Source organism: Pseudophryne corroboree, chromosome 2 (genome assembly GCF_028390025.1).
Source record: "Pseudophryne corroboree isolate aPseCor3 chromosome 2, aPseCor3.hap2, whole genome shotgun sequence".
NCBI lineage: Eukaryota > Metazoa > Chordata > Amphibia > Anura > Myobatrachidae > Pseudophryne > Pseudophryne corroboree.
In genome coordinates, this window is record NC_086445.1 from 118,090,955 (window position 1) to 118,115,141 (window position 24,187).

At 49.0% G+C, this 24,187-nt stretch overlaps 1 protein-coding gene and 1 pseudogene across 4 annotated transcripts in view; both read left to right on the forward strand.

Annotated features, from left to right (window-relative positions):
- The first annotated feature begins 8,375 nt into the window (after positions 1-8,375).
- The window catches only part of PSPC1 (paraspeckle component 1), a 377,392-nt gene continuing 361,580 nt past the window's right edge, over positions 8,376-24,187 (forward strand). For 3 of the 4 annotated variants that reach the window (XR_010203527.1, XM_063951654.1, XM_063951657.1), the window contains exon 1: positions 8,376-8,887. Coding sequence is in view for 3 of the 4 variants with exons in the window: in XM_063951654.1 (XP_063807724.1) it covers positions 8,501-8,887 (387 nt within the window). In the remaining variant the exon portion in view is untranslated. The remainder of the gene's footprint in view (positions 8,888-24,187) is intronic. The other variant, XM_063951658.1, reaches the window with a different exon arrangement.
- Positions 12,060-12,178, forward strand: LOC135051667 (5S ribosomal RNA; annotated as a pseudogene).

A 24,187-nucleotide genomic window follows, 5' to 3' on the forward strand; every position in this document is an offset into this window, starting at 1 on the left:
GGGGCATGGTCACGCCCCCTTTCCTACACTTTCTATGGAGATTTAGTGAGCAAAAAATCGGTACAAAGTCCTTTTTGGCCGGTACAGACCATAAAAAAACGATACTGTACTGGCCAAAAAGGTACAGTTGGAGGGTATGGATATATGTAACTCTAAATGTGGAAGCAACCCGTTTTTCTCAAAGTGCAATGGCACGACACACAAATAGAGTTTTGGCTAACAATAAATATGAACTTTTGGTTTAAAACAAATGTATTACTAGATTTCTTGGTGGACCTTTGTACCACAGTCCACAAAAAGGCAGTGGCACTCCCCGTTTCCTAAACTGTGCCGGTTTGTAGCTCACAGATGTTGGAGGGTGTTATTAACCATCTCATGCACCCCCAAGCTTCTTCCCTGACATATTTGTTATACAGGGACGTGCAGTCAGGGGAGGCAGTGCCTCCACTGTGATTAATTATTAAAATAATAAAAAGAAGATACTTATGACACATATTCTGTGTCATAAGTATATTCTTTATTTTATTCAAATCATTTTCTGTGTTTAAATTAGTTTGGGAGGCACTGATAGCAGTGCCTCCCGTGGATAATAAGAATTTACTTACCGATAATTCTATTTCTCGTAGTCCGTAGTGGATGCTGGGGACTCCGTCAGGACCATGGGGTTTAGCGGCTCCGCAGGAGACAGGGCACAATAATAAAAGCTTTAGGATCAGGTGGTGTGCACTGGCTCCTCCCCCTATGACCCTCCTCCAAGCCTCAGTTAGGATACTGTGCCCGGACGAGCGTGCATAATAAGGAAGGATATTGAATCCCGGGTAAGACTCATACCAGCCACACCAATCACACCGTACAACCTGTGATCTGAACCCAGTTAACAGTATGATAACAACGAAGGAGCCTCTGAAAAGATGGCTCACAACAAGAATAACCCGATTTTTGTAACAATAACTATGTATAAGTATTGCAGACAATCCGCACTTGGGATGGGCGCCCAGCATCCACTACGGACTACGAGAAATAGAATTATCGGTAAGTAAATTCTTATTTTCTCTAACGTCCTAAGTGGATGCTGGGGACTCCGTCAGGACCATGGGGATTATACCAAAGCTCCCAAACGGGCGGGAGAGTGCGGATGACTCTGCAGCACCGAATGAGAGAACTCCAGGTCCTCCTCAGTCAGGGTGTGCCCCTGACCAAGTAGCAGCTCGGCAAAGTTGTAAAGCCGAGACCCCTCGGGCAGCCGCCCAAGATGAGCCCACTTCCTTGTGGAATGGGCTTTTACTGATTTTGGCTGTGGCAAGCCTGCCACAGAATGTGCAAGCTGAATTGTACTACAAATCCAGCGAGCAATCGTCTGCTTAGAAGCAGGAACACCCATCTTGTTGGGTGCATACAGGCTAAACAGCGAGTCAGATTTTCTGACTCCAGTCGTCCTGGAAACATATATTTTCAGGGCCCTGACAACGTCAAGTAACTTGGAGTCCTCCAAGTCCCTAGTAGCCGCAGGTACCACAATAGGTTGGTTCATGTGAAAAACAGAAAACACCTTAAGGAGAAATTGAGGACGAGTCCTCAATTCTGCCCTGTCAGAATGAAAAATTAAGTAAGGGCTTTTATATGATAAAGCCGCCCATTCTGACACACGCCTGGCTGAAGCCAGGGCTAATAGAATCTTTACCTTCCATGTGAAATATTTTAATTCCACAGTGGTGAGTGGATCAAACCAATGTGACTTTAGGAAACTCAAAACAACATTGAGATCCCAAGGTGCCACTGGGGGCACAAAAGGAGGCTGTATATGCAGTACCCCTTTTACAAACGTCTGAACTTCAGGCACTGAAGCCAGCTCTTTCTGGTAGAAATTTGACAGGGTCGAAATTTGAACCTTAATGGACCCTAATTTTAGGCCCATAGACAGTCCTGTTTTCAGGAAATGTAGGAAACGACCCAGTTGGAATTCCTCTGTAGGGACCTTCTTGGCCTCACACCACGCAACATATTTTCGCCAAAAGCGGTGAAAATGTTTTGCGGTTACATCCTTCCTGGCTTCGACCAGGGTAGGGATGACTTCATCTGGAATGCCCTTTCAGGATCCGGCGTTCAACTGCCATGCCGTCAAACGCAGACGCGGTAAGTCTTGGAACAGACAAGGCCCCTGCTGGAGCAGGTCCTTTCTTAAAGGTAGAGGCCACGGTTCTTCCGTGAGCATCTCTTGAAGTTCCGGGTACCAAGTCCTTCTTGACCCATCCGGAACCAAGAGTATCGTTCTTACTCATCTCCTTCTTATGATTCTCAGTACTTTTGGTATGAGATGCATAGGAGGGAACACATACCCTGACTGGTACACCCACAGTGTTACCAGAGCGTCCACCGCTATTGTCTGAGGGTCCCTTGACCTGGCGCAATATTTGTCTAGTTTTTTGTTCAGGCGGGACGCCATCATGTCCACCTTTGGTTTTTCCCAACGGTTTACAATCATGTGGAAGACTTCCCGCTGAAGTCCCCACTCTCCCGGGTGGAGGTTATGCCTGCTGAGGAAGTTTGCTTCCCAGTTTTCCACTCCCGGAATTAACACTGCTGAGAGTGTTATCACATGATTTTTCGCCCAGCGAAGAATCCTTGCAGTTTCTGCCATTTCCCTCCTGCTTCATGTGCCGCCCTGTCTGTTTACGTGGGCGACTGCCGTGATGTTGTCCCACTGGATCAATACCGGCTGACCTTGAAGCAGAGGTCTTGCTAAGCTTAGAGCCTTGTAAATTGCCCTTAGCTCCAGTATATTTATGTGGAGAGAAGTCTCCAGACTTGATCACACTCCCTGGAAATTTTTTCCTTGTGTGACTGCTCCCCAGCCACTCTGGCTGGCATCCGTGGTCACCAGGACCCAGTCCTGAATGTCGAATCTGCGGCCCTTTCATAGATGAGCACTCTGTAGCCACCGCAGAAGAAAACACCCTTGTCCTTGGAGACAGGGTTATCCGCTGATGCATCTGAAGATGCGATCCGGACCATTTTCCCAGCAGATTCCACTGAAAGGTTCTTGCGTGAAATCTACCGAATGGAATCGCTTTGTAAGAAACCACCATTTTTCACAGGACCCTTGTGCAATGATGCACTGATACTTTTCCTGGTTTTAGGAGGTTCCTGACTAGCTCGGATAACTCCCTGGTCTTCTTCTCCGGGAGAAAACATCCTTTTCTGGACTGTGTCCAGAATCATTCCTAGGAACATTAGACGTGTCGTCGGAAAAAGCTGCGATTTTGGAATATTTAGAATCCACTCGTGCTGTCGTAGAACTACTTGAGATAGTGCTACTCCAACCGCCAACTGTTCTCTGGACCTTGCCCTTATCAGGAAAGCGTCCATATTTCTTTTAGGAAGAATCATCATTTCGGCCATTACCATGGTAAAGACCCGGGGTGCCGTGGACAATCCAAACGGCAGCGTCTGAACTGATAGTGACAGTTCTGTACCACGAACCTGAGATACCCTTGGTGAGAAGGGCAAAATTTGGACATGTAGGTAAGCGTCCCTGATATCCAGTGACACCATATCGTCCTGGTTCGCTATCACTGCTCTGAGTGACTCCATCTTGATTTGAACCCTTGTATGTAATTGTTCAAATCTTTTAGATCTCACCGAGCCGTTTGGCTTCAGTACCACAATATAGTGTGGAATAATACCCCTTCCCTTGTTGTAGGAGGGGTACTTTGATTATCACCTGCTGGGAATACAGCCTGTGAATTTTTTTCCAATACTGCCTCCCTGTCGGAGGGAGACGTTGGTAAAGCAGACTTCAGGAACTTGTGAGGGGAAGACGTCTCGAATTTCCAATGTACACCTGGGATACTACGTGTAGGATCCAGGAGTCCACTTGCGAGTGAGCCCACTGCGTGCTGAAACTCTTGAGATGACCCCCCACCGCACCTGAGTCCGCTTGTATGGCCCCAGCGTCATGCTGCGGACTTGGCAGAAGCTGTGGAGGACTTCTGTTCCTGGGAATGGGCTGCCTGCTGCAGTCTTCTTCCCTTTCCTCTAACCCTGAGCAGATATGACTGGCCTTTTGCCCTCCTGCCTTTATGGGTACGAAAGGACTGAGACTGAAAAGACTGTGTCCTTTTCTGCTGAGATGTGACTTGGGGTAACAAAAGTGGATTTTCCAGCTGTTGCCATGGCCACCAGGTCCGATGGACCGCCCCTTTATACGGCAATACTTCCATGTGCCGTCTTGAATCTGCATCACCTGACTACTGTCGTGTCTATAAACATCGTCTGGCAGATATGGACATCACATCTACTCTTGATGCCAGAATGCAAATATCCCTCTGCGCATCTCGCATATATAGAAATGCATCCTTAAAATGCTCTATAGTCAATAAAATATTGTTCCTGTCAAGGGTATCAATATTTTCAGTCAGGAAATCCGACCAAGCCCCCCCAGCGCTGCACATCCAGGCTGAGGCGATTGCTGGTCGTAGTATAACACCAGTATGTGTGTATATACTTTTTAGGATATTTTTCAGCTTCCTATCAGCTGGCTCTTTGAGGGCGGCCGTATCTGGAGACGGTAACGCCACTTGTTTTTATAAGCGTGTGAGCGCCTTATCCACCCTAAGGTGTGTTTCCCAACTCGCCCTCACTTCTGGCGGGAAAGGGTATACCTCCAATAATTTTCTATCGGAGGAAACCCACGTATCATCACACACTTTAATTTATCTGATTCAGGAAAAACTACAAGTAGATTATTCCCACCCTACATAATACCCTTATTTGTGGTACTTGTAGTATCAGAAATATGTAACACCTCCTTCATTGCCCTTAACATGTAACGTGTGGCCCTAAAGGAAAATACGTTTGTTTCTTCACCGTCGACACTGAAGTCAGTGTCCGTGTCTGTGTCGACCAACTGAGGTAAATGGGCGTTTTTACAAGCCCCTGACGGTGTCTGAGACGCCTGGACAGGTACTAATTTGTTTGCCGGCCGTCTCATGTCGTCAACCGACCTTGCATCGTGTTGACATTATCACGTAATTCTTAAATAAGCCATCCATTCCGGTGTCGACTCCCTAGAGAGTGACATCACCAATACAGGCAATTTGCTCCGCCTCCTCACCAACATCGTCCTCCTACATGTCGACACACACGTACCGACACACAGCACACACACAGGGAATGCTCTGATAGAGGACAGGACCCCACTAGCCCTTTGGGGAGACAGAGGGAGAGTTTGCCAGCACACACCAAAAACGCTATAATTATACAGGGACAACCCCTTATTTCCCTTATAGCATTTTCACATATGTAATCATATCGCCAAATAAGTGCCCCCCCTCTCTGTTTTAACCCTGTTTCTGTAGTGCAGTGCAGGGGAGAGCCTGGGAGCCTTCCTCACAGCAGAGCTGAGCAGGAAAATGGCGCCGTGTGCTGAGGAGAATAGGCCCCGCCCCCTAAAACGGCGGGCTCTTCTCCCGGAGTTTGTGAGATCTGGCAGGGGTTAAATACATCCATATAGCCTCAAGGGCTATATGTGATGTATTTTAGCCATAAAAAAGGTATAATACATTGCTGCCCAGGGCGCCCCCCCCAGCGCCCTGCACCCTCAGTGACCGCTGGTATGAAGTGTGCTGACAACAATGGCGCACAGCTGCAGTGCTGTGCGCTACCTTATGAAGACTGAAAGTCTTCTGCCGCCTGTTTCTGGACCTCTGGACCTCTTCAACTTCGGCATCTGCAAGGGGGGTCGGCGGCACGGCTCCGGGACGAACCCCAGGGTGAGACCTGTGTTCCGACTCCCTCTGGAGCTAATGGTGTCCAGTAGCCTAAGAAGCAAATCCATCCTGCACGCAGGTGAGCAGGACTCACTGAAAATAAAAAACCTAACTTAAACTTTTATTCTAAGCAGCTCAGGAGAGCCACCTAGATTGCACCCTTCTCGGCCGGGCACAAAGATCTAACTGAGGCTTGGAGGAGGGTCATAGGGGGAGGAGCCAGTGCACACCACCTGATCCTAAAGCTTTTATTATTGTGCCCTGTCTCCTGCGGAGCCGCTAAACCCCATGGTCCTGACGGAGTCCCCAGCATCCACTTAGGACGTTAGAGAAAATGGGAACGGGGACAGAGCAGGGGGCGGGGCCAAGCACTGAGCTGTAAAAGCCCATTAAAACAGATCAGGAAAGCGGCACTGAAACAAGTGCGTTGCTGACAGGGACACCACCCCCATGTCAGCGAGGCACCTGTGATTGGACAGCGGATCCAGGGCTGGATCCACTTGTCCAATCACCCACAGGCGGCGCTGGAGGCGGTGGGTCCCGGCGGTGATTGACGTTGGAGGGCCTGCAGGGTGTGCGGCTCTCCCCACGTCCTCACCCGCCGGCTCCGTCCTGCTGCTCACCTGACAGCCAGCAGCGGTGGGCCTGCAGTACGTGCGGCTCTTCCCCGTCCTCCGCCGGCTCCAGCAGCAGCAGGTTAGCTCGTCTCTCTCTCTCTCTCTCTCTCTCTCTCTCCTTTCCCCCTCCTGAGAATGTGTAATGTTCATTTTTACAGGTACCCCTACCCTATTAGATTCTACTGGACAAGTGGACGTGATCGGCGTGGGATGTAGGTAAGTCATCTGTCTCTCATTTTTATAGGTACCCCTATCGGATTCTACTGGACAAGTGGACGTGACCGGCGTGGGATGTAGGTAAGTATGTGTGAGTGTGTAAGTGTGTTTTAATAAAATTGTACTTTCACGGTGTGTGTGTTGTGTTTTTATTTGGGTATTTTTTGTTGTTGTAGAACTACAGGTACCAGCGAGCCCGTTATTTCTCCACATGCTGGTACTTGAGGTTCTCCAAGTACCAGCAAGCGGGGGAGGCTTGCTGGGCCTTGTAGTTCCATAACAAAAAACAATATTCTTTTTTTACACACATGGCTATCAGCCCGGCGCCCACCGCCTAGGGGGGCTGGGGACAGCCTCTGGCTTTACACCTAGCCCTTGGGTGTCTGGAGGGGGGGGGGCTTGATTTAAGGGGTCCCCACTCATCCAGGGAACCCCGGCAAGAGGTGACTAGTTGGGGGGGTAATGCCACGGCCGCAGGAACCAACATAAAAGTGTCCCCCGGCTGTGGCATTATCTCTCTGGCTAGTGGAGCCCGGTGCTGGTTTTAAAAATATGGGGGACCCCTACATCATTTGTCCCCCGTATTTTTGGAACCAGACTAAGAGCCCGGTGCTGGTTGTCTAAATACGGGGAACCCCTGTCCAATTTCCCCCCCAGTATTTAAACAACCAGGATGGGCACAAAGAGCCCGAGGCTGGTTATACTTAGGAGGGGGAACCTCATGCATTTTTTTTTTAACCCATTCAGACCCTTCTCCATTAAGTTAATGGAAGCCTTGGACAACAAAATTGCATTCATGTCCTCCTCCCACTCCCTTCCCAGTCCCAAACACTAATTTTAATTTTTTTTTCTATAAAAATGTACAATATATCACAAGTATGATGAGCAGGCAGGCAGTGGGCATTGGCGGCATCGGACTGAGATGCAAATTAGTGGCGGAGGGCTGGGTCAGTTGATGGTGGGCGAGTTTGTAAGCCATTGGCGGCGGCAGCGGGCAACGGCTCAGAGGCAGTAGCGGGCATTGGCTTGGGATCATCGGCAGGATTCGGCGGACATTGTGGCTGTAGTGCCTCACCAGCCACTGACCTCACCGCACGCCACTGTTGTTATAGCTTGCAACACTTGCTTAAAATGCCTGCTGATACATTAGCATAGGTAGGTGTCTCTCTCTTTAAATATGTTTCAATTTATTACTGAGATGAAGGATAATGCTCGGCTCCTTCGAAGGTTAGCGAAGACCTTGAAGTGAATCAGAGAGCCCATTGCTAGGTTAAATAAGTCCTGTTGTGTTACTTAGGCTGTATTTTTATTAATGGCAGTAAATAGATACTGGGGGAGATTTAGTAAAAACCTGCTAAAAAGGCAAAAAAGAAGGTGTTGCCCATAGCAACCGGAGTCTACCTATCATTCATGAAGCGCATGCTTTAAAACCATAACTAGAGTCTCATTTGTTGCTATGGGCAACACCTCCTCTTGCGCTTTTTAAAAGGTTTTACTAAAGCTCCCCCAAATATTGCAATAGGTAATGTCCGCCTCATTCAGGAGCACACGTGACGTCACACATTACACCAGGCTATGCGGTAAAACTAGAGCTCTTATGTGTGGAACGAGCCCCTGGCAATACTGTGCAGTACTAAGTTCGTATGGGGAGATTGAACGCTCTTGGTCTACTCAAAGATGGACGACGCCGTCCAGCTGGAGACACAATCTAGTCAATGCTGCTGTGAACTGTTCGGCCTCCAGCAAATGGGACCGCGAGAGAGAGGTCTGTGCTGCGTGACGTCACCGCCCGTTGGAGAAATTTTCACGGCGCCATTTTGAAGACGCTGCGCGAGGCACCGTGTGTCCCGCGTCTCTCTCTGTCGGCCCAGATCGCAGACGTCGCACGCGGTGAGGAGGATGATGATGTCTAACAGGAACCTGAAGCAAGTGCGCATCGAGAAGAACAACGGGAGCGGCGGCAGCAGCGACATGATGTCTCCTCCTCAGCAGCAGATGGTGCACGGAGGGGGGAAGAACAATAACAAGCGCAACCTGGAGGAGGGAGACCCGGCCTTCATGCCGCCCAAGATGGACGAGGGGGAACCCGAGGAGCGCGGGGTGACCATCGACATCAAGAGCCTGCTGAAGCCCGGGGAGAAGAGCTACACCCAGCGCTGCCGCCTCTTCGTGGGGAACCTGCCCACCGACATCACCGAGGACGATTTCAAGAAGCTCTTCGACAAGTACGGGGAACCCAGCGAGGTGTTCATCAACCGGGACCGGGGCTTCGGCTTCATCCGGCTGGTAAGGCGTGGGTTCAGGGGGTACCCATGGTCCACCGTGCTGATGTATGCGGTTCCCTCTGCGTCAGAGGGTGATGATATATGTGCTATTTTAATGAGAAATGTGCATCCTTCTGCGTCAGTGGGTGGTGGTACATGTGGTGGCATGGGTAACGTGCTTCCCTCTGCGTCAGTGGGTGGTGGTATATGTGGTAGTGGTATGGGGTACGCGTTTCCCTCTGCATCAGTGGTTGATGGCATATGTGGTGGTGGCATGGGTAGCACGTTTTCCTCTGATTCATTGGGTGGTGGTATGTGGTAGTGGAATGGGTAACGCGTTTTCCTCTGCGTCAGTCGGTAGTGATATATGTGGTAGTGGTATTGGGAACGTGCTTCCCTCTGCATCAGTGGTTGGTGGTGTATGTGGTAGTAGTATGTGGAACTTGCCGGGTATGGTATGCTGGCGGCCGGGCTCCCGCGACCAGTATACCGGCGCCGGAATCCTGACCGCCGGCATACCGACAGCGTGGCAAGCGCAAATGAGCCCCTTGCGGGCTCGCCGGGCACGCTACGCTATTTATTCTCCCTCCAGGGGGGGTCGTGGACCCCCACGAGGGAGAAAAACTGTCGGTATGCCGGCTGTCGGGATTCCGGCGCCGGTATACTGTGCGCCGGGATCCCGACAGTCTGCAACCTGAAGACCACCCGAACTTCCCTCTGTGTCAGTGGGTGGTGGTATATGTGGTATGGGGAAAAAGCCTTGAAAAAGTTTAGATAAGTAAAATGCTTATAGGGCCTAGGCACATATGTGCCCTGTTCACAAATGTTTCTCTTGACCTAACAATGATCTGTATTTAGCTGTATATAATATTTTGTACCAAATGCATGATTAGGCAAGTGTGACCATCTCTGAGGCAGCAATCAATGCATCATGGGGACGCTCACTGCAACTCAATCAGTGCTTTCATATTTAATATTGAGTTCTGCTGCGGGGTACACGGGTAATGACATTGGGGTGTAGAGTAGGATCTTGATCCGAGGCACCAACAGGCTCAAAGCTTTGATCTTCCCAGAATGCATAGCGCCGCTGCCTCTATAACCCCGCCTCCGTGCTCAGTGTTTGTAGTTGGTGCCATGCAGGAAGCAGGCATACAATAGGGGGGCTGCTCCAGCAGCCCTGAGAAGAAGCATTTAAAATAAAAATGAAGACTTCAAGGGCTGCAGCAGAGACACTGTCTGTGTTAGATGTGAGTCAGACATCTCCTGCTGCAGCTCCATCACCTCCCCTAGCGGCACTGTATACACCCGCGCCCTTGTTACCGGGTACTTACAGCGGAGGCTCCGGTTTTCTTCCTGTTAGTCACACACATGACTGCTGTTCTCCTGGATCGCGTGGCCGCACTCAGGGAGGAGGTAAGTGGGTCCCCCTGGGCGGGACCCGCTGTAAATAGCGATCCCGCGCGGCCGGCGGGGACACTGGTAGTACAGGGACCCCACTAGACCGCAAGGGCACAGGTCGGTTTTCTCTCATAAACAGGTTTATCTAAGCCCACAGTACCCGGTGGTGAAGTCCAGCAGGGGGATAAGGCTTTGACCTGCAGCCCCAGCCCGCCATTTAGAGTAAATGTTCCCGCCCTGGAGCTGCATATCTCTCTCCCTCACTCCCTGTCAGCGTTTGGGCGCCATTAGGACAGGCTGAGCTGATCCTGGGACCGTTTGGGCAAAGCCTCCTCTGTAAAGCCGCCTGCATGTCAGCGCTGTGCATTTTACAGGACACTTAAGTATTCTACATGTCTGCTGACAGTGTTAGTTAAGAAAGAGTGCATTTCTCCGGCAGGGTCCACAGGTTATCCACAGGATAACAATGGGATATGATGGAGCGACAGCGGATTGGCACCAAACGATCACAAGCTTTCAGCCCTCCCAGGATGCAACGGGCCCGTCCATATATCCCCGCCCACTGGCTCAGGCAAATCAGTTTTTTGTTTGGTGCGGCAAGAGCCGGACCATGGTCAGAGGGTTGCTGGTCTATGGCAGCCCTAAGCTTACTTGTTTTATTTTTATAGTCTTACTATGCTTTTGAGCGATCTTTCTTAACAGCGTCTTATACGCATATTGGAAAGAGTCGCTCCAACAACTCTCCGCCGAGGCGCAACAACGCTTACCCATGTGTGCAGTGCTGTCTCGGCGGGCGTCTGTGTTGGATATACTAGCAGGTCCAGCAGACGTTACCAGGCTGTGGCCGGAGCACGGGGAGAAGGTAAGGCATCGGTTCCCCGTAGTCGGGGAATACGGACACAGCCGCACTGTATTGGAAGGAGACTACCAAACAGTACTGACGCGCCGCCAACACGGGTGCTCCAGCGCTAGGCCTTAGGGATCATAAGGCACCAGGAATAGTATGAGGCTGCTATCCCTAGGGTTGATGTCAGCGGTGGAGAGTCAGACACTCTCCTGGTCGCCCCTCCCCCAAGTTCATGACCAGTTTCCGCGAGTCTCCCGCCATGAACTGTTGCCTCACTTTCTACCACCAGGGGTCTCGGTCGCAGCATAGGCCGCTGCATCTGTGTTCACTAAGCGCTACCGCGAGGAGACCCGGTCGCAATACAGGTGTCTGTATGGCGGTGCGTCTGTATGCACAGTGCCTCTGTGTTCACTAAAAGTTCCCGGAGCGGCGGTGTACACTAGTAGCGTCTGGATACACTCAGCGTTCGCTAACGTACTGATCGATCTTGGAAGTGAGGTGAGTCTCCCTGTATCCCACTCTACCGAGTATGGGTTATACAGCACTAAATTTCTATCTACTTTTGTCAGTATGAATAGTTAAATTTAAGTGCCTATTGCATATGAGTCTGTGTACATTACTGTGGTTTTCTTCGCATTGCGTCTGAATACGTTAAGATCTGTATAAAACAGAATTCAGTAATATGTACTACTACATACTTTAAAATGTGTTCGTAGTTGATTATGTGCTCATATGACTAATATATAACATGTGACCGACTGCTAGTGTGATTGCTGACTTTTATATATGTTTGCCAGTTGGTCTTCTGATCCTCAGTGCGGGTGCATGGGTAAGGGTCAGATTGATATCACTTTAGAACGATAAACCGTCAACGTCAAAAGAGGGATGGTTTTCTGAAAACCATGTCTGTCTGGGGCAGTCATATGGCTAGTCATGACTTCACCTTGCAATGTACAGCCACACCACACTGGATAGGCCCAATCTCACTAGATCTTGGAAGCTAAGCAGTGTTGGTCCTGGTTAGTTCTTGGATGGGAGACCACCTTGGAATACTAGGTGCTGTAGGTACACAGGGCTGAGGTACTGGAAGACAGGTTATCAGCGCCTGCAAGGGAGCAAGAATCCCATAAAGCTCATATGGACACTAATGTTCTAGGGCATCAGCATTAAAAATAGCTGCTCGTAGAGCAGTGTTTGCTTACATACATGAAAAGCTGATTCAGAATCAAAGGTGGTTCTGGAAACTGCCTTTGGCTGGAAGTTTCTGTTTGGGAAGGAGTTAACAGATATTCTGGAGTCAGAAACAGACACCAAGAAGGTCACGTTTCCGTACACATATAACCCCAAACCTAGGGGTCCGGTTTCGGCCTTGTCTGTCATAAAGGAATGTAACAGCCCCAATACAATAAGTTTGGTAAGGCAAAGAAGCAAAGGCAACCAGAGGGCCAGCTTCCAAACCAGAGGATAAGCCATCAGCATGATGGTGTGGGCCTCCTTCTGGGGGACCCCAAAAGGATAGGGGGCCGACTTCTTCAGTTTGCACAGATCTGGTAGCAGTCTACGAACAGATGCCTGGGTGCAAGAAGCAGTATCTCTAGGTTATGCTTTCCCTTCTAGTGTGCATATAGCTGCAGTGTGACCTCCATTTCGTGTATCTCACTCAGATTGCTTTCCCTATATTCTATAACCTGAGGGGGCTAAGTGCGATTAACTGAGACTGGCCAGTCGGACTTAATCCCCTGCTGTAATGACTTAATCCCCTGCTGTATTGTTCTCTGTATTGTATTGCAGTTGAGAACAATAGATGAAGGGTTTATGCTAATAAGTCATGTTGGGCCTAGGCGCAGAAAACTAGTCAAGATAACCGTGGACCCATCTGTAGTCCCCTAATTGGACGATCTCCTAATAAAGGCTATGTATTAGGATCGTTTGCTGGACAGAATCGATTTGACTATTCGACTACTGACTGATCATGGGTGGATTCTAAATTTTCAGAAGTCTCGCCTGGAACAGACGTCTTCAGGTTCCAGTTGAGGCTATGGTTCACTCGGGCCTCGCAAGGTATCCATACATCTTTGTATCCAATTACTGGGCAAGATGGTGGCTGCTTACGAAGCAATACAATACGGCAGATTTCATGCCCGATCATTTCAGCTGGATCTGCTGGACAAATGGTCAGGGTCTCACCTTCACATGCATCACGAAGTGACGTTGTCCCCGCAAGCCCGGATTTCTCTTATGGTGGATACAGGTTCCTCACCTGGTGGAGGGTAGGAGTTTCAATATCTACCCGTGGATTTTACTGACAACGGATGCCATCCTCCGGGGTTGGGGGGCTGTGACCCAAGGGCCCAGTTCCAGGGGATTTGGTCACAACAGGAATCTGCCCTACCAGTAAACATCCTGGAACTCAGGGCAGTTTACAATGCTCTTGTAAGGGCTTCTCATCTCCTGAAGAATCAGGCGATCCAGGTTCAGTCTGACAACGCAACGACAGTGGTGTACATCAACCGACAAGGGGGAACAAGAAGCAGAGTGGTGATGCGAGAGGCGTAGAAAATCCTCCTCTGGGCGGAGGCCAACTCAAGGGCCATCTCCGCCATATTCATTCCGGGAGTGGACAACTGGGAAGCAGACTTCCTCAGCAGGCACAATCTCCATCCGGGGAGATGGGGCCTACATACCAAGGTGTTTCAACGGTTAATTCACTGGTGCGGCTGTCCACAGATAGATCTTAGGGCTTCTTGACTCAACAAGAAGCTATACCGTTACTGTTCCAGAATGAGGGATCCGCAGGCTGTAGCAGTGGACGCGCTGACAACACCGTGGATGTACCAGTTTGTGTATCTGTAACCTCCGCTACCACTAATCCCAAGGGTTCTCAAAAGACTAAGAAGGGAAAGCGTTCAGGCAATTCTAATTGCCCCAGATTGGCCTCGACGGGCGTGGTACTCGGACCTCATGACCATGTCTCTGGAGGATCCCTGGCCTCTGCTGCTCCAAGAAGATCTTCAGCAAGGTCCATTCATCTATCCAGACTTACTGCGGCTATGTTGAGAGGGAGATTCTAGCAAAGAAAGGTCTCCCCTCTCAGATTATTCCCACCATGGTCCAAGCTAGGAAGATGGTTACGTCAAAACACTATCATATTTGGAATAAGTATGTTTCCTGGTGTGAAAGTAGAAAGGTTTCTCCTGTGGAGTTTAAACTTGGTTGTTTTCTGCTTTTCCTACAAGCGGGAGTGGATATGGGCCTACGTCTAGGTTCAGTTAATGTCCAGATTTTGGCGCTCTCTATTTTCTTAGAGAAACAACTTGCCCTGTTACCAGAAGTACAGACTTTCCTGAAGGGAGTTCTTCATATGCAACCACCTTTTTGTTCCTTCCACGGCTCGGTGGGATCTCAATGTGGTTCTGTCCTTTCTCCAATCGGATGTGGTTTGAACCCTTACATAGGGTGGAGTTGAAATTTCTCGCCTGGAAGATGGTGATGTTATTGGCATTGGTGTCTGCCAGACGTGTCTCTGAATTAGGTGCCTTATCCTGTAAAAGCCCTTACTTGATTTTTCATGAAGACACAGCGGAACTTCGGACCCGTCCTCAGTTTTTTCCTAAAGTGGTGTCTGCCTTTTCATGTGAACCAGCTTATTGTGGTTCCAGTGTAGTCTGACGCTTCTGTGGGCCTTGAGTCCTTGGATGTGGTCAGGGCTCTGAAGATTTATGTCAAAAGGACGGCACGTCATCTGAAATCTGACTCGCAGTTTGTCCTTTATGATGCCTTCACAAAGTGTTTTTGTCCCGGGGAGAGAGACCACAGGGACAAAGAAGAAAACCTCTTCTTGGGGGCACTCCTTAATGTTAAGATTGTTTAAAAACGATTTTAATTAGGTTCATTAAAAGTTTAGATGTATATAGAAATTTTATCCTTTTGCTACACCCCTTTTCGGTTAGCAAACCTAAACATATATGTCAACAATATTATAAGAAAAATGTGAGAGTTATACTTCCCATGGTAATAATAGTCAAATTACCATTTTGTGCTTAAGAAGGCTCAAACGTAAAGGACATAAGTGACCAAAGATCTGTTACTAATATTTATCCTGTATGGTGTGTGTCAGTATGCCGACACTATTACCATACAATTGCAATAGGTGATCCACAGAAAATATTGTATAGATATAAGGTTGCTATCGTAAGGACCTTTATAATTAAATAAGCTAGGAAGCAAATTCTCAGAGCCTGGTGAATATGGGTAATAATTATAAAAGATGTAGTGTGGTGTAATACAATCCGGGAGTAATTTCTCCCACCACACCGGGCATGTTAATTAATTTTAAACGGAGAAACAGCTGTTTGTAAAATTCATCCTATACACCTTAAATTAGTATGATGCTCATATATAATAGATGAGACCAAAGCCGGGTGTCTGTCGACTTCTGCTGCCTTCGCATGTGTGGAAAATTCCACGTGAATGGGAGGTGAGAGATTTGAGCGGCCGGCGCTGGTGTGAAGGAAGAAGAGCGGTGTTTGCTGCTGTTGAGGGCTCCGCGTCAAGGAACCTCTGATAGCCGTGGGGTCATTGCAGGGAGACGAGACCCGCCGCTCCTCAATGAGAGAACACCCGGATACCTGTTCGGAGAGGTGATGTTTATGCAGCAGCCGCTACAGCTGATAGCGCGTGTCTCTCCTATTGCCCGTAGCCGGAGCCGTGTTCTCTGCACGGGGATTCCAGATGACGTCACCGTGACATCTAGTAGCTGGACGTACGTTTCACCCAAAGGCAGGGCTTGTTCACCAACAGTCCTGTTGGTGAACAAGCCCTGCCTTTGGATGAAACGTACGTGATTGTTGTATTTTTCTCATACGTCCTAGAGGATGCTGGGGTCCACTTTAGTACCATGGGGTATAGACTGTTCCGCAGGAGCCATGGGCACTTTAAGACTTTTTCAGAGTGTGAACTAGCTCCTCTCTCTATGCCCATCCTCCAGACCTCAGTTTAGAAAATGTGCCCAGGCAGACTGGTCGCACTCTAGTGGAGCTCTACTGAGTTCTACTAAAAGACTTTTCTCTATCGTCCTAAGTGGATGCTGGGGTTCCTGAAAGGACCATGGGGAATAGCGGCTCCGCAGGAGACAGGGCACAAAAAAGTAAAGCTTTACTAGGTCAGGTGGTGTGCACTGGCTCCTCCCCCTATGACCCTCCTCCAGACTCCAGTTAGATTTTGTGCCCGAACGAGAAGGGTGCAATCTAGGTGGCTCTCCTAAAGAGCTGCTTAGAGAAAGTTTAGTTTAGGTTTTTTTCTTTACAGTGAGTCCTGCTGGCAACAGGATCACTGCAACGTGGGACTTAGGGGGAAAGTAGTAAACTCACCTGCATGCAGAGTGGATTTGCTGCTTGGCTACTGGACACCATTAGCTCCAGAGGGATCGAACACAGGCCCAGCCGTGGAGTCCGGTCCCGGAGCCGCGCCGCCGACCCCCTTGCAGATGCTGAAGCGTGAAGAGGTCCGGAAACCGGCGGCTGAAGACTCCTCAGTCTTCATAAGGTAGCGCACAGCACTGCAGCTGTGCGCCATTTTCCTCTCAGCACACTTCACTGGGCAGTCACTGAGGGTGCAGAGCGCTGGGGGGGGGGCGCTCTGAGAGGCAAATATAAACCTTATACAAGGCTAAAAATACCTCACATATAGCCCATAGGGGCTATATGGAGATATTTAACCCCTGCCTGACTGGAAAAATAGCGGGAGAAGAACCCGCCGAAAAAGGGGCGGGGCCTATCTCCTCAGCACACGGCGCCATTTTCTGTCACAGCTCCGCTGGTCAGAACGGCTCCCAGGTCTCTCCCCTGCACTGCACTACAGAAACAGGGTAAAACAGAGAGGGGGGGCACATTAATGGCTATATATATATATATTAAAGCAGCTATAAGGGAGCACTTAATATAAGGATATCCCTTGTATATATAGCGCTTTGTGGTGTGTGCTGGCAGACTCTCCCTCTGTCTCCCCAAAAGGGCTAGTGGGTCCTGTCTTCATTAGAGCATTCCCTGTGAGTTTGCGGTGTGTGTCGGTACGTGGTGTCGACATGTATGAGGACGATATTGGTGTGGAGGCGGAGCAATTGCCAAATATGCAGATGTCACCCCCCAGGGGGTCGACACCAGAATGGATGCCTTTATTTGTGGAATTACGTGATGGTTTATCTTCCCTTAAACAGTCAGTTGAGGACATGAGGCGGCCGGACAATCAATTAATGCCTGTCCAGGCGCCTCAAACACCGTCAGGGGCTGTAAAACGCCCTTTGCCTCAGTCGGTCGACACAGACCCAGACACGGGCACTGATTCCAGTGACGACGGTAGAAATTCAAACGTATTTTCCAGTAGGGCCACACGTTATATGATTTTGGCAATGAAGGAGACGTTACATTTAGCTGATACTACAGATACCGTAAAACAGGGTATTATGTATGGTGTGAAAAAACTACAAACAGTTTTTCCTGAATCAGAAGAATTAAATGACGTGTGTGATGAAGCGTGGGTTGCTCCTGATAAAAAGTTGATAATTTCAAAAAAGTTATTGGCATTATACCCTTTCCCGCCAGAGGTTAGGGCGCGCTGGGAAACACCCCCTAAGGTGGACAAGGCGCTCACACGCTTATCCAAACAAGTGGCGTTACCCTCTCCTGAGACGGCCGCACTTAAGGATCCATCAGATAGAAAGATGGAAGTTATTCAAAAGAATATATACACACATGCAGGTGTTATACTACGACCAGCTATAGCAACTGCCTGGATGTGCAGTGCTGGAGTAGTTTGGTCAGAATCCCTGATTGAAAATATTGATACCCTAGATAGGGACAATGTTTTACTGTCGTTAGAACAAATAAAGGATGCATTTATCTATATGCGTGATGCACAGAGGGATATTTGCACACTGGCATCTCGGGTGAGTGCTATGTCCATTTCAGCCAGAAGAGCCTTATGGACACGACAGTGGACAGGCGATGCGGATTCAAAACGTCACATGGAGGTTTTGCCGTATAAAGGGGAGGAGTTATTTGGAGTTGGTCTATCAGACTTGGTGGCCACGGCTACTGCCGGGAAATCCACTTTTTTACCTCAAGTCACTCCCCAACAGAGAAAGGCACCGACCTTTCAACCGCAGCCTTTTCGCTCCTACAAAAATAAGAGAGCAAAGGGCTTGTCGTACCTGCCACGAGGCAGAGGAAGAGGGAAGAGACACCAACAGGCAGCTCCTTCCCAGGAACAGAAGCCCTCCCCGGCTCCTGCAAAAACCTCAGCATGACGCTGGGGCCTCTCAAGCGGACTCGGGGACAGTGGGGGGCCGTCTCAAAAATTACAGCGCGCAGTGGGCTCACTCGCAGGTAGACCCCTGGATCCTGCAGATAATATCTCAGGGGTACAGGTTGGAATTAGAGACGGATCCTCCTCATCGTTTTCCTGAAGTCTGCCTTACCAACCGTCTCTTCCGAAAGGGAGAGGGTGTTGGAAGCCATTCACAAGCTGTACGCTCAGCAGGTGATAGTCAAAGTACCCCTATTACAACAAGGAAAGGGGTATTATTCCACTCTATTTGTGGTACCGAAGCCGGATGGCTCGGTAAGGCCTATTCTAAATCTGAAGTCCTTGAACCTCTACATAAAAAAGTTCAAGTTCAAGATGGAGTCACTCAGAGCAGTGATAGCGAACCTGGAAGAAGGGGACTTTATGGTATCCTTGGACATCAAGGATGCGTATCTACACGTTCCGATTTACCCCGCACACCAGGGGTACCTCAGGTTCATTGTTCAAAACTGTCACTATCAGTTTCAGACGCTGCCGTTCGGATTGTCCACGGCGCCTCGGGTCTTTACCAAGGTAATGGCCGAGATGATGATTCTTCTTCGAAGAAAAGGCGTATTAGTTATCCCATACTTGGACGATCTCCTAATAAGGGCAAGGTCCAGAGAACAGCTGGAGACAGCTTTAGCACTATCTCAAGAGGTGCTAAGACAACACGGGTGGATTCTGAATATTCCAAAATCCCATTTAATCCCGACAACTCGTCTGCTGTTCCTAGGAATGATTCTGGACACGGTTCAGAAAAAGGTTTTCCTTCCAGAGGAAAAAGCCAAGGAGTTATCCGATCTGGTCAGGAACCTCCTAAAACCAGGAAAAGTGTCAGTACATCAATGCACAAGAGTCCTGGGAAAAATGGTGGCTTCTTACGAAGCAATTCCATTCGGCAGATTCCATGCACAAATGGTCAGGGTCGCATCTGCAGATGCACCTGCGAATAACCCTGTCACCAAAGACAAGGGTGTCACTTCTGTGGTGGTTGCAGAAGGCTCACCTATTAGAAGGCCGCAGATTCGGCATTCAGGATTGGATCCTGGTGACCACGGACGCCAGCCTGAGAGGCTGGGGAGCAGTCACACAAGGAAGAAACTTCCAGGGAGTATGGACGAGTCTGGAAAAGTCTCTTCACATAAACATTCTGGAACTAAGAGCAATCTACAATGCTCTAAGCCAGGCGGAACTTCTCCTGCAAGGAAAGCCGGTGTTGATTCAGTCGGACAACATCACGGCGGTCGCCCATGTAAACAGGCAGGGCGGCACAAGAAGCAGGAGTGCAATGGCAGAAGCTGCCAAGATTCTTCGCTGGGCGGAGAATCACGTGATAGCACTGTCAGCAGTGTTCATCCCGGGCGTGGACAACTGGGAAGCAGACTTCCTCAGCAGACACGATCTTCATCCGGGAGAGTGGGGTCTACATCCAGAAGTCTTCAACATGTTAATAGACCGTTGGGAAAGACCAATTGTAGACATGATGGCGTCTCGCCTCAACAAGAAACTGGACAAATATTGCGCCAGGTCAAGAGATCCACAGGCAATAGCTGTGGACGCACTGGTAACTCCTTGGGTGTACCAGTCAGTGTATGTGTTTCCTCCTCTGCCGCTCATACCAAAGGTATTGAAGATCATACGGCAAAGAAGAGTAAGAACAATACTAGTGGTTCCGGATTGGCCGAGAAGGACTTGGTATCCGGAACTTCAAGAGATGCTCACGGACGAACCGTGGCCTCTACCTCTGAGAAGGGACCTGCTACAGCAGGGTCCCTGTCTTTTTCAAGACTTACCGCGGCTGCGTTTGACGGCATGGCGGTTGAACGCCAGATCCTAAAAGGGAAAGGCATTCCAGAAGAAGTCATTCCTACCTTGATTAAGGCACGGAAGGAAGTCACCGTGAAACATTATCACCGCATTTGGCGAAAATATGTAGCGTGGTGCGAGGATCGGAGGGTTCCGACGGAGGAATTCCAACTGGGTCGTTTCCTACATTTCCTGCAATCAGGATTATCTATGGGTCTCAAATTGGGATCCATTAAGGTTCAAATTTCGGCCCTGTCAATATTCTTCCAAAAAGAATTGGCCTCTGTCCCTGAGGTCCAGACTTTTGTCAAGGGAGTACTGCATATACAGCCTCCTGTGGTGCCTCCGGTGGCACCGTGGGATCTAAATGTAGTTTTAGATTTCCTCAAATCCCATTGGTTTGAACCATTGAAAAAGGTGGATTTGAAATATCTCACATTGAAAGTGACTATGTTACTAGCCCTGGCCTCTGCCAGGAGAGTATCTGAATTGGCGGCTTTATCTTATAAAAGTCCTTATCTAATCTTCCATTCGGATAGGGCAGAACTGCGGACTCGTCCGCATTTTCTCCCTAAAGTGGTATCAGCATTTCATCTGAACCAACCTATTGTGGTGCCTGCGGCCACTAGCGACTTGGAGGACTCCAAGTTGTTGGACGTTGTCAGAGCCTTAAAAATATACATTGCAAGGACGGCTGGAGTCAGAAAATCTGACTCGCTGTTTATATTGTATGCACCCAACAAGTTGGGCGCACCTGCTTCTAAGCAGTCGATTGCTCGTTGGATTTGTAACACAATTCAACTTGCACATTCTGTGGCAGGCCTGCCACAGCCTAAAACTGTAAAAGCCCACTCCACAAGGAAGGTGGGCTCATCTTGGGCGGCTGCCCGAGGGGTCTCGGCATTACAACTCTGCCGAGCAGCTACGTGGTCGGGGGAGAACACGTTTGTAAAATTTTACAAATTTGATACCCTGGCAAAGGAGGACCTGGAGTTCTCTCATTCGGTGCTGCAGAGTCATCCGCACTCTCCCGCCCGTTTGGGAGCTTTGGTATAATCCCCATGGTCCTTTCAGGAACCCCAGCATCCACTTAGGACGATAGAGAAAATAAGAATTTACTTACCGATAATTCTATTTCTCGGAGTCCGTAGTGGATGCTGGGCGCCCATCCCAAGTGCGGATTATCTGCAATACTTGTACATAGTTATTGTTAACTAATTCGGGTTATTGTTAAGGAGCCATCTTTAAGAGGCCCTTTCTGTTGTCATACTGTTAACTGGGTTTAGATCACAAGTTGTACGGTGTGATTGGTGTGGCTGGTATGAGTCTTACCCGGGATTCAAAATGCCTCCCTTATTGTGTATGCTCGTCCGGGCACAGTACCTAACTGGAGTCTGGAGGAGGGTCATAGGGGGAGGAGCCAGTGCACACCACCTGACCTAGTAAAGCTTTACTTTTTTGTGCCCTGTCTCCTGCGGAGCCGCTATTCCCCATGGTCCTTTCAGGAACCCCAGCATCCACTACGGACTCCGAGAAATAGAATTATCGGTAAGTAAATTCTTATTTTATTTAGGTTTTTTATTTTACAGGGAGACTGCTGGCAACAGTCTCCCTGCTTTGTGGGACTTAGGGGGAAGTAGTAGGAACCAACTTCCTAAATAGTTTCATGGCTCTGCTTCTGCTGACAGGACACCATTAGCTCCTGAAGGGTACTGAACACTAACTGCGGCTATGCGCTCACTCCCACAGCACGCCGTCACCCCCTAACAGAGCCAGAAGTCAGAAGACTGGTGAGTAGTATTACCGGAGATCTGCAGAGAGGGACCTCCGGTCATCGTGACGGCTTAAGGTACCACGCAGCGAGCGGGAACGCTGCGCGAGCATGCTATCCATAACACAGACCCAGCAGGGTGGGCGCCCTGGGCAGCATGAAACCTACTCACTGGCAAAAGGTAGCATATGATGTTGTGGCACAGTTCTACACCTCCGCCAGTATAAATATTAGAAATTAGCTCTGAGGGGAAACGTGCCATTACAGGGGGCGGAACGTCTTCCTCAGGCAGACAGCACACTCCTCAGCTCCATATTCTCCCACCTGCTGCAGGGATAGAAACTCTGATCCTCCTCTCCACTTCTGAATCAAGTATCAGGGTGCAAAAAAAAGGGGGGGGGGTGGAGTGTAATTTGGGTGCTCAGTCATATTATTAGCATTATATAAGCGCTTAAGGTCTCTGTGTACAAAGAACATGGCACAGGGATTTTTTCCTTGGCGCTGAGTTGTGAGCTGGCAATTCCTGTTCTGTGTCCTTCTGACAGATTTTACTGTGGTCTGTCCTTAATAAGCCCCGGAGTGTCTGTGGTGTGATTGTGCACGTGTGTCACATGTCTGAGGCAGGGAGCTCTTCCCCTGAGGGAGCCATTTTAGGGACACAGAGTTTAAATGTGGTGGCGCTGCCGTCGCACCACGAGCCTGAATGGGTGAAAGAATTACGTGATAGTGTGAATCATATCGGTAAGAGATTGGATAAGTCTGAGTCTCATGCAGAAAACTGGAGAAAATCAGTGGAAGATGTGATTTTTAATAGTTCTGCCTTTTCATCCACAGGGGACCCCTCTGGTTCACAAAACAGATCTTTTGCACAAGTAGTACAAACTGATACCGACACAGACTCTGATTCCTGTGTCGACACTAGTGATATCAGGGGAATAGATCCAAAGTTAGCGAAAAACATTCAATACATGATTGTTGCTATAAAGGAGGTGTTAGAAGTTACGGAGCCCCCTCCTTTACCACAGTAGAAGGCTTACTTTAATAAAGAAAAGAAAATTAATGCAACTTTCCCTCCATCTCATGAGCTGAACAGTCTCTTTGAGGGAGTCTGGTCTAACCTTGAAAAGAAATTTCAGATTCCAAAAAGAATTCAGGCAGCTTACCCTTTTCCTGCAGAGGACAGGAAAAGGTGGGAATCACCCCCCATTTTAGACAGTGCCCTGTCGCGGTTAACAAAAAAGGTGATTCTCCCTGTGCCTGGAACGGCTTCACTAAAGGAGCCAGCAGACCGCAAGTTAGAGACTACGTTAAAATCTATTTATGTGACCAATGGGACACTACTCAGGCCTACCATTGCCTGTGCGTGTGTGAGTAGTGCTATTGAAAAGTGGTCAGAAAACTTGTCGTCAGACATTGACACAATAGAGACGAGATACTCCTAACATTAGGTCATATCAAAGACGCTGCTGCATATATGTTGGAAGCCATGAAAGATATTGGTCTCTTGGGATCAAGAGCCGCTACCATGGCAATTTCAGCACGTAGGGCGTTGTGGTTTCGCCAATGGAATGCTGACGCAGATTCCAAAAGGAATATGGAGGCTCTCCTGTATAAAGGCGAGTCCTTGTTTGGAGATGGGCTGGATGCCTTAGTTTCTGCGGCTACCGCAGGTAAGTCGACATTTTTGCCTAATGCTCCTGCGCCGGCAAAAAAGACACATCACTCTCAGATGCAGTCCTTTCGGCCCAATAAATACAAAAAGGGTAAAGGTTCCCCTTTCTTTGCGGGTAAAGGAAGGGGAAAAGGTAAAAAGTCCACGGCGTCTCCAGGATCACAGGAACAGAAATCAACCTTTGCTTCTGCCAAATCTTCAGCATGATGCTGGGGCTCCCTTGCAGGAGTCCGCTCAAGTGGGGGCACGTCTGAAACTCTTCAGTCAGATTTGGGTTCAATCTGGCCTGGACCCGTGGGTCTCACAAATAGTGTCCCACGGGTACAAGCTGGAGTTTCAAGACATTCCCCCATGCCGATTTTTCAAATCGTCCATACCAGTTTCTATCCCAGACAGGGAAGTGGTATCAGCAGCAATACAAAAATTGTGTCAGGATCAAGTGATTGTCCTGGTTCCCTTGTCGCAACAAGGAGAAGGGTTTTAT